The sequence below is a fragment of the Urocampus carinirostris genome, chromosome 5 (assembly GCF_059441175.1).
Source record: "Urocampus carinirostris isolate Australia breed hairy pipefish chromosome 5, RoL_Ucar_1.0, whole genome shotgun sequence".
NCBI lineage: Eukaryota > Metazoa > Chordata > Actinopteri > Syngnathiformes > Syngnathidae > Urocampus > Urocampus carinirostris.
In genome coordinates, this window is record NC_142353.1 from 35194974 (window position 1) to 35209581 (window position 14608).

The 14608-nt window shown below is 40.6% G+C and overlaps 1 protein-coding gene across 1 annotated transcript in view; it reads right to left on the reverse strand.

Annotated features, from left to right (window-relative positions):
* Positions 1 to 14608, reverse strand: part of adamts3 (ADAM metallopeptidase with thrombospondin type 1 motif, 3) — a 325580-nt gene that overhangs the window by 154014 nt on the left and 156958 nt on the right. The window contains exons 7-8 of the mRNA XM_088336583.1: positions 3625 to 3708; positions 1685 to 1841 (exon numbers count right to left, since the gene is read on the reverse strand). Coding sequence (XP_088192709.1) covers positions 1685 to 1841; positions 3625 to 3708 — 241 coding nt within the window. The remainder of the gene's footprint in view (positions 1 to 1684; positions 1842 to 3624; positions 3709 to 14608) is intronic.

Genomic DNA, 14608 nt, shown 5'->3' on the forward strand with positions numbered 1-14608 from the left:
AAATAGACAGTATGAGAAAAATCAAAGAAAAAAGGCAAAAAAATTACAAATGACAATACTGGAAAAATGACAAGAAAAGAAAAGAATAAAGAAAAATCCCCCCCAAAAGAAAAACAGGAAAAATGGCAAAAAAGAAAAAGACAATAATAGAAAAATCGGAAAAAAATGGAAAATAAAAAGACGAGAAAAGAAAAAAAACTGGAAAAAAGACAATGAAATGAAATGATCTGCATTTCTATAGCGCTTTTCAAGTCAATGACTTCCCAAAGCGCTTTACAGTGTGCTTTACATTTCCCAATAGCGGCCTTGTATTGCAGTCATGTAAGACCCTAACCTGCTTATTGGGGGTTTTAGGGGTTCAGTGTCTAACCCAAGGACACTTCGACATGTAACATGGACAAGCCGGGATTCGAACTAGGATCCTTTGATCCCAAGACGAGCGCTCTACCTCCTGAGCTACTGCCGCCCCAATAAATGACAAGACCAAGAAAAGGAAAAAGAACATGATAATACAAATACATTGCAAAACCAGACAAACAGAACAAACATTAAAAAAAAGAATAAAACAAGACAAGCAAAAACAAGAAAAAAGACAAAAGTGAAAAAGACAAAAATAAGGTAAGACAAAGAAACATACAAAAATTAAAAGGCAATACAAGGAAAAAAAACAGGGAAAAAATAGCAATAAGAGAAGATAATGGGAAGGAGAAAAACAAGACAAGAAAAAGGCAAATAATATAAAAGACAAAACAAGAAAAAGGGCAGGAAAACAAAAACAAAAGACAAAAAAAATCAGGAAAGTGAAAAGACGAGAAAATGAAAAGACAAGTACAAATACAAAAAAAGAAAAGAAAAAAAAAAAGAAAAAGACAAGCAAAATACCAGAAACAGAAAAACCACACCTGTAAAAAGACACAAAGAGGACAAAACCAAGGAAGGAAAAGATGAGAAAAAGACAGAGACAAGAAAAGTCAAGTAAAACAAGACAGGACAAGAAAGGATGAGCTGGCAGGAAGCTCGGCAACACACGGCTCAGGAACTGCAAGTTTATGCTACAAATTTAAAAATATATTTTAATATTGTTTTTTGAGGTACAAACATGACCCAAACACGTTTAACGTTTTTGAATCTTGTAAAAATTCAGAATAAATATCACATTTGACTCGGAGTGTGAACGCATTTCTCCTTTGTTTGTTTTGTTTCCCTACCGTGTCCCGTGTGTGAGAGCCAAGCTGTCCAGCCCAAGCTCCGCCCCTTGTAAAGAAGCCAAGACACAAGCAGGTAGCAAACCAGTGTGTGTGTGACAAGAACAACTGCACAAAAATCAAACTTTAACCGTATTAATTTGATTTTATTACCTTCTTAAAATGTTATTTGATTTATATAAATGCATGCTGCATTTTATTGCACTCTTTCTGTTGCCCGGATAAAGGTCACATTATGCATGTGTGTTGCTGTTTGTATCCTATAACAGAGTGTTCCCGTCGTGTGCTGCATTCAACTAAGCCATTTTGTTAGTAGGCTAATATTTTTGTGGCTCCTGACAAATGTTCTTGTTGTTTTTTTGGGTCGAATATGGCTCTTTCAGCATTTTAGGTTGCCGACCCCTATGCTAGGTCGAGAAATATAAGGACAAGCATTACTTAAGCTCTTCCTGATGTAAAGGTCTCCCCGTGCGGTTTACCTTGCATGCCGGTGGGTCCGAAGCCTTGTCGAGTGAGGAAAATGGCGTGGTCGTGATGTTCGGCGTGATCCACGTCGCCTTTTTGCTGCCCGAAAGCCCAACGGCACACGTTCTCCAAGCTGCGGGACGGGTTGCCCCGTTCGATCAGGCTAATGGACTGGGCGGAAAGTCGGAGGATATTGATTGGTCATGAGAAGCGGCCGCTAACCCGAAACTGCTCAGACAGCTCGTTTGTACCAAACATACACTCGGTCAGACAGTCGGTTAATGTCTCTCTGTCAGGTTTTGGTAGGTGATTGGATAGGTGATGTCTCAGTATCAGGTTTAGTTTATTCTTCTGTCAGTCAGTCAGTCAGATAATGTCTCCTTAATCAGGTTTAGTTTAATTGGATAGTAAGTAATGCATCTTTTGCAGGTTGTGTTAGTATATGTCTCTTTTTCATGTTCAATTACTAAAAACCCAGTGCCTCTTCAACCAGGATTAGGTTATTTGTTAGTCAGTCAGTTAGTTAGTTAGTTAGTTAGTTAGTTAGTTAGTTAGTTAGTTAGTTACTTAGGTACAGGTCCTTAATCTGGCTTGGTTTATTCTTTTGTTGGTTAGTTTGTTGGTCATTTGCTGTCTCTTTTTTCAGAGTTGGTTAGTTAGTTAGTTAGTTAGTTAGTTAGTTAGTTAGTTAGTTAGTTAGTTAGTTAGTTAGTTAGTTAGTTAGTTAGTTAGTGTCTTCTCCAGGTTTAGTGTGAAAGCCAGCTGATGCACCTTAAATCGGCTGTAGTTTATTCTTAATTTGGTTAGTCTGTTAGTGAGTTTGTTAGTTGGATACATCTTCTTTTGTTTGTTGGTCAGTTGCTGTCTCTTTTTCAGAGTATGTTAGAGTTAAATAGTTATTGGCTTTTTCAGGTTTAGTGAGAAAGCCATCTTATGTATATTTATCCGGTTGTAGTTTATTCTTAGGTTAGTTAGTTAGTGAGTTAGTTAGTGAGTGAGTGAGTGAGTGAGTGAGTGAGTGAGTGAGTGAGTTAGTTAGTTAGTTAGATAAATAGTTAGTTAGATAGTTAGTGAGTTAGTTAGTGAGTTAGTGAGTTAGTGAGTTAGTGAGTTAGTTAGTTAGCATCTTAATCAGGTTTAGTTTAGAGTTTGGTTAGTTGCAGGGTTAGTCGGTCGGTTGCTTAATATTTTTCAGAATTAGTTAGTTAGTGTATTTCTTAGTTCATTTAGTAACCTAGCTAATGTCCCTAATCAGTTTTATTTAGTTAGGTAGGTAGGCAGGCAGGTTGTTGGTTGGAAATGACATGTTTCCTACATCATGTTTTGTTTAGTTTTTAGTCACTCAGTCAGTTAGTTGGAAAATGTACATTAATGTCTCTTCAATGTAGTCTAACTTCTTTGGTCAGGGGCCTAGGTGTTTTAAATTGGACGTTTGGGTGGCTGGTTAGTACATTTGTTAGTAACTTGTCTGTTAAACACTTTGAATCAAGAGTAAATAGTAAATAGTGTGTCCCAAAAAAAAACCAACAACATTTAATTCAGCAAGTTAAGTTTGAAACAGGATGCATTTTTTTCAATTGTTAATACATCATTTGACACTTAAAGATAAAAACAAAAATGTTTCATATTTTTAGTTGGCCTGTTCGTGAGTTAGTTGGTCGATGTGTGAGTTGTCTGGCATCAGAAGTGAGATTGAACACACCTCCCATTTTGAGGGGTGGTTGGTGATTAGTTGGTTCATTAGTTAGTCAGCAAAAACGTTAGGAACAAATTCACATGTTTATTGTTTGTTCATCAACTTTGACTTAGGACTGAGTTAAACAACTTGATTCTCCCTTTTAGTCGGGTATGATAGTTGATTTTTTTAATTAATTAATCGATTCAAATAAGATCCAAATAATTGGGTGGCTTTTGGTTGGTTGCTCATTTTGTCCAAGAGTTTGGAAAAGCTTACCTTGGCGTAGCCCAGCATGATCATCCTCACGAGGACCACGTTGATGTGGACCCCCAAGGACTCGTCGTGATAAATCTCATTTACCTAAAACCAAGAACAAAAAAAACGTTTGAAGGTTAATTAGGTAGAAAACTTGTTGAAGAGAAGCCTTCAACAACATAACAACACGCCGGCTAACCACCGACTGCTTTTAATCAGGTTCTGGGATCAAATTTCCCTTTCAGGCGTCTCTATCTTCAAGTCTTGGCCGCGATAAATACAAGTGATGGATTCAAGGCCGGGGGGCGTTTATTTTTTTGATGTGAGAAACCCCCCCGAGACGGTTATAATTGAGGCAGCCGCAGGGTAGAATTAAAATGAAATGATTTAAAGGTATAGGATAAGAAAGCGGAGACCGATGTAAGGCTAGTATTAAACCGGCGACGGGGGAGATGCTCTGATTGGACGTGAGTTGTTCTGGACATCGCCATGACAACTGTCAGAAGACGAGGCGTGGATTCTTGTCTTGCATGTCTGAAGTGCTTTGTCATTTAGACTCCTTGTCACAATCATCAGAGTTTGCTGATATTGTTGCATTCAGTTGTAGATAATCCTTTTGGCACTATGAGTGTTTTCACAATGAATTCTAATTTCATCAGCTAATAAAAAGTGTGGGGAAAAAAATGGAATGTACGGACGTTCCCGTACTTACGAACATTCGACTTACGAAAAATAGTTGATACGAATACTTTTTTTCGGGATGTCGAAAAATATCCGGACATTGCTGTAAGGTAGATTTTGTATTGTGTGCAGCTTTTTCCTGAGTACAAGACATTACTGTAGTGCTTCTCTCCGCCACTACCGGGGGGTGGCGCTGTGAGAGCTCACCAGCATCCACCCCGAAGATTAAAATCCGCATCCTCTTCTTAGGGGCCGGTCACACAGACATTTGCGGCTGAATCACGGCCAGAAATGTCTGCCTTTGAGGCGGACGCTATTGGACGCATTGAGTTCGCCATTCAGACGAGATACAGCGGTGCTTAACACGAGGTCGGAAATTCGCGCGCGGGTGGCAGCGCGAAAAAGTTTTGCGCTGCTCAATTCTTCAGAGCGCGGGTACACAGCCTTTCACGAGCGTATCAAGGTTGAACCAGAAATTTCTGGCCGTGAAGCAGATGCTGTTGGGCGCAGTAGGACGTTTTGAGACCGCTATATAGACGAGATAGAGCAGTGCTTTACTCGCGGTCGGAAATTCACACGCGGTTGGCCGCGCGCAAAACTTTTGAGCTGCTCAAAAGTTTGAGCACGTGTTAAACCGCGTGCCGCACACGTGGTCAACACGAGGTAATGACGCGGAAATGACGCGGAACGACGTGCTCTGGGAAATTTCAGCGGGTAATCGTGGGTGGAGCATGGTAATAGCATGTTCTGCGCCCGTATCGCGGTGTTATTACGTGAAATTAGCGTGTAACGCGTGTGACAGTCAAACGCCTTTCTCCGCGTATATACAGCGCGATTTGCCGAGCACACGTCAGTTGTGCTCGTGACGTCAAGGGGGTGAACATGGATCCCCGTCACCGTAGTGACCTCGTCTTAATCCATTTTTATTTCTTGACATTTCTTTTCAAGATAATAAAATAAAAATGATGCCATAGCTTGAAATCTTGATCTTCACTGGACTATGCCGTCAACCCAACTTGCTATTCACATTCATCTTTTTCGGCCAATTGCAGGCTTTGTTTTGCCCGTTTAGCCTATGCCAGCCTGTAAATGATAAAAAGGATCCGCCCTCTTTACCTCCGATTAACTTTAGCCAATAGTGATCGATTCAACTGATGATTGACACATCTTTTTCGGCCAATTGCAGGCTTTGTTTTGCCCCTTTAGCCTTTACCTCCGAATAACTTTACCCAATAGTGATGGATTCAAATGACGATTGACACATTGGTTAGCCAATGAAACGCCGGTATATAAATCCCAGCATACACCGCAGACGACTTCGCCTTCGGGGGAAAATCGAGTCGGCGGCTGCTTTCTTTAGTTGCAAGACTTTGCGACTTAATATTGATCCATATATAAGGCGCACTGTATTATAAGGCGCATGGTCAGCTTTTGAAAAAAATTAAGACTTTTAGGTGCGCCTTATAGTGCGGAAAATACGGTATATAAACAAACATACTAAATATAGCACTGAAGCAACTTACAAATTCAACTTTCGAAACCTATCTTGTTCGTAATATTTAAATAATGGCTTTTTAAACTAACTAAAAATGTATATGTAATGAGTTAAATAATTGCAGTTTTGCTGTTTATGAAACAAGACCACAACTTTATGAAGTTATATTTGCTTCTTTTTATAGGCGTTGCAGCTGGAGCTGCAGTATGAAATGATTTTGCATTTCTATAGCGCTTTTCAAGTCAAGACTTCCCAAAGCACTTTACAGTGTGCTTCACATTTCCCAATAGGGGCCGTGCAAGGCTGCTAACATGCTTATTGGGGGTATTAGGGGTTCAGTGTCTTACCCAAGGACACTTCAACATGTGACACGGAGGAGCCGGGATTCAAACTGCGATCTTTTGTTCACAAGACGAGCGCTCTACCTCCTGAGCCACTGCCGCCCCAGTATATGCAGTCAATTTATTGAGAATGGATCGATTCAGATGTAGAACTACTAAAGGCCTATGTATTAAATACACACTACTTTAAGTAAATATAGTATTGGAACACTATCATGAAAGCAACAAAGATGCAAAATATTTTAAAAGGTAAAAAAAAAAACACTTAATTAATTGTTTTGCAATAACACTGTCCCGGGACATTTCTCTGCTACTAGTGTTTCCAAGAGCCAAGAAGAAAACCGCAGGTCCAAAGGCATTCTCCATTTGGGCCCCGGTGTTATGGGACGCTCTACCCTTTGGAAGTTTTTTTCCTGGTACCTTTTGTCGCATAATACTAACATTTTGGGGGGCGTATTTAGTCGGTTGCACGATACAGAACTGTATTTAATCACATTTTTTAGTGGAAGTGTCACGAGGCGTGGTGGAGTGGAGTGGGGCGACCGGACCGGAACGGAGGCAGGAAGGGAGAACTCAATTGCGTAACGATCCAAAACTTTTATTCACCAAAATAAAAGTTGTCTAAAACTCTGGGACATGACAAAACAAACAGTTGTTTCTTCCAACTCAACTAAACAGGACAAGGCATAACAGACCGGGGAATGTGTAAAGAGCCAGCGCCCGCCAAACCCACAACCCAGCCGTAAGTAGCAAACCAGCAATCAGCTGATCTGCTTCAGCTTGAGTTCGGGGGCGCGGCAGACTGGTCGCCACGGCGACCGTGACAGGAAGTACAATGTTCGGAACAAGATTGACTTGGTATAATTGGAAATTATTTGAATGCAACACAAACTTTTTTTTCTTTTTCCGTTTTTTTTCTTCTTTTTTTTAAATTCCTTTAAAAAATATAATTGTGTTTATTTTTTCCTAGCTGTTACGTTTTTGTTTTTGTTCTCTATTTACTTTTTTCCTTTGTTTATTTATTTTTATTTTTTTCTGTTTTTTTTCTGAATTTTTCCTTCTTTTTTCTCTTTTTTTTTGTTTCTTTTTTTCTCAGCTTTTCACTACTTTTTCATTTTGGTATTTTTTTCTTTTTTGTTCTATTTCGCCCTTCCTTTAAGGCATTTTGTGTATAATTTTACATAACATTTGGTCATATAGGGATGAAAGAAGCAAAAACAACCTGAAGAGCCGTTTAGGACTCGAAAGAGCCGGTTCCTTTTAGTGAGCCGAGCCTAAAAAGCCGGTTCTCGAAAAACTCTACTGACTTTACTCAACTTTGTTCTACTTCGACCTTGACTTCCAAATACCGCATTTAGAACACAACATCAGGGGAACCCTTGCATTTTTACCTTCATGCACTGTAACTTTGACTTAATTCGCTTCTTAATTCGCAATTTTGAGCCCTGATTTTTGTGAGCTGGCTAGATTTTCTTGTGCACGGAAAAGCTTTGGGTAGTGCGCAATTGGGCACACTCAGCTTAGAGGGAACATTGGTCAGGGGATGTTGTAATGCTGGTCTGAGCAGCGCCTTTGAGACTTCTTGTGAATAAGGGCCCTAGAAATAAACATGACTTTTCTTTGAAAAGAAACTTTTGCCACTTCTTTGGTGATAACATCACAACAGCCACCTGACAAACGACAGCAGGAGGACACTCTCATCAAGTGCTTTTGTTGTTAGAATATGCAAGTAGGCTAAATTATTTTCTTAGAAAATGCATGTCTCCTCACTTATCGGGGCACATTATGCACCGGGGAAAAAACACAGAAAAACACTTCCCCGTCATTGAAATGCCGCCGAAGGCTCATAAAAAAATAGAATGTAGCTGATTGCGCTGTGATGTGAGCTATAATGGGAATCACGGTTTGAATGTGCTTTTTTTTCCACGCTGCGTTTTGAATAGTAAAAATAGCAGGTGACACAAAGGAATATTATAATGATGTCGTGATAAAAGCCTCTACGACTCTATTGGACTGCTCCTCTCTTGACTTCTCAATATACATTAATATCAGTAGCTCTCTGCAGAGGATAAAGAAGATAGTCTTTGTAAAAGTTCCTATTAAAGTGTAGCAAATTGCAACTATCATGTACTACTTCCTGGTTTGAAATCCAATAAAATATATGATTAAATGGTAATATTCATGTAGAAGCAGGAACGTGACATGTTTAGCATCAAATCCTGATATCAAAATAAAAAAAATGTAATGAGGATTGTTGTTTTCTTATTGTACTACGAAAACAGTTTGTCACGGTTGCCATGGCGCCCAATTGGCCCCGCCCATGGGGTGCCAGTTGCGGCTCGTTGACGGATTGGTTTTCAGTCTATTTAAGCACAGTGCTCTAACTCTTCCTTTGTCAGTCCGTCAACGAACCTCTGCCCCGCAAGACGTGGGTTTTGACTCGGTCCTGTTTCCTGTTGGTATTCCCTGTCTGTATTGTTCCTGTTTATTTTGTCCTGTTTAATATCGTTTTCAGTTTTGTTCTCGTCTAGTTTTTCCTGTTTAATTTCGATATCCTGTTTTGTTATCAATCCTGTCTGTCCCGTATCGACCCCATCTGTCCGATATCTACTCGGGCAATTGGTATCGATCTCGTCGGCCTCTGGCTCCCTATCATTTTACACCAGACTGCTGCCTAATATGTATGACTCCCCAGTTCCCATAAAATAAAAGGCTTGTGTGAGAAATATCACGCATTTGGGTCCTGATCCTGTTCCGTTTCATGACAGTTTATATTTTTTTTCATTTTTTTTAAAGGAAAGGCAGGAGTAGTCTAGCTCAGTTGTCAGATAATTTTGCTAATTTTAATGATTTATATTCTCATTTTAATAGAAAATACATGTTTATATAACTGTCTCCATATTAAACGATAAAAATGGAAATTCTAATTCTTGATCTTGATAATATCACAGGACAGCACGCAGTTCTGAGGTCATGAGATCGGACCTCCTGTGTGGAGTTTGCATGTTCTCCCCGTGCCTGCGTGGGTTTCCTCCGGGCACTCCGGTTTCCTCCCACATTCCGAAAACATGCATTTCAGGTTAATTGGATGGTCCAAATTGTCAGTATGAATGGTTGTCTGTCTCTGTGTGCCCTGCGACTGGCTGGTAACCAGTTGAGGGTGTCCCCTGCCCACTGCCCGAAAAAAGCTGGGATGGGCTTCTGTCAGTCAGTCAATCTGCTGTGGTCTGACGAGTCCACATTGAGTATTTTTCCAAGATTGTAGATGTTGTCTCATTGTGGAAAAGAAAAATAATGGTGTCAATTCAAATTGGATTGAACCTATTTGTAAAAATGTAGTCAAACAGTCAGTGAGTATTTCAGTTTTAGTTAGTTAATTGGTTAATTCATGTAACTTTGCAGATTTAGTGAGTTAAAGTATCTTTTTCAGGTTCTGTTAGTTCACTAATGTATTTTTAACCAAGTTTAGTTTAGTTTATCATTATTAGTTAGTTAGTTAGTTAGTTAGTTAGTTAGTTAGTTAGTTAGTTCCTCCAGGTTGTTAGTTAGTTAGTTAGTTAGTTAGTTAGTTAGTTAGTTAGTTAGTTGGTCAATTCATCCGGGTTGTTAGTTAGTTAGTTAGTTAGTTAGTTAGTTAGTTAGTTAGTTAGTTAGTTAGTTAGTTAGTTAGTTCTCCTTAATCTGGTTTGGTTTATTCTTTTGTTTGTTAGTTTGTTGGTCAGTTGCTATCTCTTTTTCTGAATTAGTTAGTTAGTTAGTTAGTTAGTTAGTTAGTTAGTTAGTTAGTTAGTTACATCTCCTTAATCTGGTTTGGTTTATTCTTTTGTTGGTTAGTTTGTTGGTCAGTTGCTATCTCTTTTTCAGAGTGAGTGAGTGAGTGAGTGAGTGAGTGAGTGAGTGAGTGAGTGAGTGAGTGAGTGAGTGAGTGAGTGAGTGAGAGAGAGAGAGAGAGTGAGTGAGTGAGTGAGTGAGTGAGTGAGTGAGTGAGTGAGTGAGTGAGTGAGTGAGTGAGTGAGTGAGTGAGTGAGTGAGTGAGTGAGTGAGTGAGTTAGTTAGTCCCTCCTATTTTAGGTTAAGTTGGTTGGTTGGTGTCTCAGTCGGTCGGTCGGTTGAATAATTCATGTTTACTCAATAAGGCTTAGTTCATGTTTGGTTCTTTGTTTAAAAAAATAACTAAAAGAATGAGTAAATGAATAAATATATAAATAAATAAATGAATGAATAAATACATACATAAAACCCGAAATAGGGTTGTGTCACATAAATGGAAAAACAATATTCAGTGAGAATTACAAAATATCATCCGCCGAAATGTCATCGGTTATGTGACGACTTCTACCGGCACTAACTTAGGTTCTGTGTTTCCAAATATATATTTTAAATAAACAAATAAACGGGGTAATACGACAATGACGGAAATACACGTCCTTTAGGAGTCTCGGTTCCCCGGCTGTATCATTTCCATGTCGTTTAGCAGGCGGAACCGACTCACGCGGTCCTAATCGGGGGCTGCGTGCGGCCCTCCGACTCGCCTCGAAATGTCACTGGGATGGCAACACGCACGGGGACGTCCGTCTTCCCGTATTGAAAATGGAAAGTGCTCATTAGCCGGCGGGAACGCCGTCCGGACTGAAAAGACGGGCATACCCGTCTTCTCTGGTTGGCTTTTAGCCCGCTGAGCTTTTCCTAACCGCCCCGCTGAGCACGGGCACCGCCCACATACGGTCGTGGTCATGCACACTGAGATCTGCGGGAAGTCGTTTATCACTTTAGTGCTTTGATCGTAATGTAATAAGTATGTCCATGAGATTTTGTTATACAGTGGAACCTCGGTTCTCGACCATAATCCGTTCCAGAACCCTGTTCGAAAACCGATTCGTTCGATCACCGAATTCATTTTTGCCATTAAAAATAATGTAAATTGTTTTAATCCGTTCCAACACCCTGAATGTTTACCATGAATGTTAAACGTAAACATAAAGCTAACCCGGGCTAATCGTACGTTCGCGTTATTGTAATCTTCCGAAAGATTACGCTAACATGAACGTGTAAAATAAAAAATCAGGTCGTTTACAAGTCATTTAGCACCCGGGTCTTCACAACATTGGAAATGGGGCTCCGTTCCAACACCTTGAATGTTTACCTTGAATGTTTAACGTAAACATAAAGTTAACCCAGGCTAATAGTACGTTTGCGTTATCGTAATCTTCCGTACGAAAGATTACGCTAACATGAACGTGTAAAAATAAAAATAAAAGGATAAAGAAAAGAATTATGAATAGGATTTCTTACCTTTGTGGTGGTCAGCAGAAGGCGCTCGCACACCTCCTTCATATTTTGCTATTATTTCTTTCTTAGATGCAATAGTTGTACGCACTACTTCTCTTTTTTCACCTGTAGCAACTTTGCCGCTTGCACTGACTTTCTTCGGAGGCATAATTAGGGGCTAAAACACTTCGTACACCTATATTAAAAGCGAAAGCAAAACGCGATAACAGTCGGTCACGAAAAGAGTGATCTACACCCGTACGCCGCTTAGCATGGCACCCTAGCGTACGCACTCACGCGTTACCGGCGTTCGAACTCCGATTTTTTGACCGAACAGCCAAGCAAGAATTTCTCAAAATTTTCGGCCGGACTCCGATTTGTTCGTACTGAGAGGCGTTCGAAAACCTGACTACCCCTTTTCGAACATGTTATGTGACATTATTTTGTTGTTGACTTATTGTTTTTCTCCTGTTTTTATTTGAATGTTTGAAATAAAAGTTTTCATTCATTCATTCATTCATTCATCGTACCTTCACACGTCCATCACAATGACCCAGTTTTTAAACATGACTGATCCTGGAAGCCATTAAAAAATCAGGAGAATACTACACTGGGTCAGGCATAACTGAAATAGGACATAATAGCTTATATTCCAGGGTACTAAGCGCACCTGATTAAAAGCCTCATGCTCAAATTTAAGAACAAAACTCAATTTTGTCTTCGACAAGCCGCCTCAAGAATGAATTTCTTACATTTTAACACCAGGCGCAAACTGCATGGGAAATTTGGCATCGACTCCTTTGGCTACCAAAAGCCAACGACGCCACTCCCTTCGCGTTATTTTCAGTTCTGCTCCGAGTTGTTTACTTCACGTGTTTTCCTGTCATGCCACCATTCAAAATGGCCACTACAAAGTTAAACGCATTACTGGGCCAAAATAAAACACAAATGAGGGTTGCTGTGTCGCGTGAAATGTGAGATCTAGATTTCTAGACAAGAGCGACAGGGAAACTCTACTGTGGAGAATAGTGCCAGATTGCAACAGAGACGTGTATATTTGTGTTGTTGTCATTGGTGCTTTCCGCAGTTTTGGACCAAATTGCATTTGGTTGTAATCGTTCCTTGATGATTAAAGGAAACTTCAGTGACCTGGCATTGACACCAATGATACAGAAAGAGAAGTGAAACATTTTTCGATGAATAATTTCCCATGCTGTTCAGTTCAGATACATACAATGAGGACATGATGACCTGTGAGTGAAAAAGTAAAAATATTTTGAACACGTTGGAAATATTGACTGAAATATTGTCAAACCTCAAATTTGGCTCCCCTTATTTATTATATAAATAACGTTGGAAAAAACCATGGACTTATTTCTCTCAACAGGTGTCATGAATATTTCCAGACATAACCGAGGAGTTTTATATTTAGAGCACCTGCATTAAGGAAAAGAGCAACCGTTTTCCTCAGTGCCAATTGTAATTGGATTTCATTATTTTGGGTAAACTGATTTGGTTCCATGTCCCTTTTTAAGCCCAGTCCTTTCACTCTCCGGTTGTCAGTCCGCCAGCGAACCTCTGTTGTTACAAGGCAAGCCTTTTTTTTAACCTGACTCCCGCCTGTCCCGTTTTTGCACCCGTTTTTCCACTTGTCCGTTCCTGATCTCCCTGTTTGTCTCTGGCTACGACCGTTTTTTGATCCCGACCACGTCTGCTTTCCCGTCCCGGCTTACAACCCGTTTTTGACCCCGACCACGTTCTTACTCTCCTGTCCTGGCTATCGACCTGTTTTTTCGTCCTTGACACTGCCATCTCCCACTACGGAAGATCCACTTCCGTATTCAGATCACGATCTGATCGCGTTAGCGTCTCGCTTCCCGCTGCCCTTCCTCTTCCTATTCAATAAACTTGTGGTTAACGCTACGCATTTGGGTCCTGTTTCCGTTCTGGTCCTGACAGTTTGTACTACTTACTAATCTTGTAAGTAATGGTAAGATCAAAATTGAACAAGCGGACTACTCAAACAAAAAGGGGACAGAACACGCACACTATCATTTTCTGTTATAAATAACAAGACCTAATCCACTCATCAGGGGCTAATGAGCACGCATTTGGGTCCTGACTCCGTTCTGGTCGTGACAGTTACCATTGGTTTCCATCCCCTGCTATTCGGCAATTTCGCCTTAGGACCCCTTCCTCGGGCAGCACGGCGGCGCAGTGGTTAGCGCTTGTGCGGCACAGTTCATGTCATGGGAACCTGTCGTGGGTTCAAATCCAGCTCCAGACTTCCTGTGCGGAGTTTGTATGTTCTCCCCGTGCTTTCCTCCGGGCACTCCGGTTTCCTCCCACATCCCAAAAACATGCATTTCAGGTGAATTGGCCGGTCCAAATTGTCCCTAGGTGTGAATGAGTTGTTTGTCCCTGTGTGCCCTGCGATTGGCTGGCAACCAGTTCAGGGTGTCCCCTGCCCACTGCCCGGAGATGGCTGGGATGGGCTCCAGCCCCCCCGCGACCCTAATGAGGATATGATGAGATGAGAGAGACCTCAAAAAATGAATGAATTCTTACTTTTCAATCTTAGATAAATGATTGAGGAAAAATCTCCATTTGTACAACAACAAAAAATGGATGTCGGACAGCAATGTCATAAAAACACAAGCGTCCCCCGCGGCATCACAGCAACCCCGATCCGCGACAAAAACCCGGCAAAGTTTTCTCTGCGTTTTCTTATAACTTCTATCGAAATAAGAGGAAAGTATGTCAAGTCGCAGGCATCTTTTTCTATGCAGTTGAGGAGGGGGGGCTGCTGGGGGGGTCTCCAAGGACCAAAATCAATCCCGGGAAACACTCCGACTGACAGCCACTCATATATGCAAACCTGCGGGCAAACTGCACCTATTTACTGCCTTGCATGCATGTTTTATAAGAAAGGAGGGGGGGGGGGGGGGTATGGTTTTACAGTAAAAGTTTGTTTACTGTAAACTTCATGCTGCAACTTGAAGGTTTATACGATGCAGTAACCCCTTTACTGCCAAAGCGAAGCCACTGGAAAGCAGTGTCGTGCATCATTTTTAAGCAGACTTGTTGTAAAACATGGCAACAATTTCAAGCATTTACAAGCACCTCACCCAAAATTCAGGCACCTTTAAATCCTTGAATTTAAATTAAAAGCTTTTTAAAGGATTTTCAAGCACCGGTATGAACTCTGTACATAACGCAG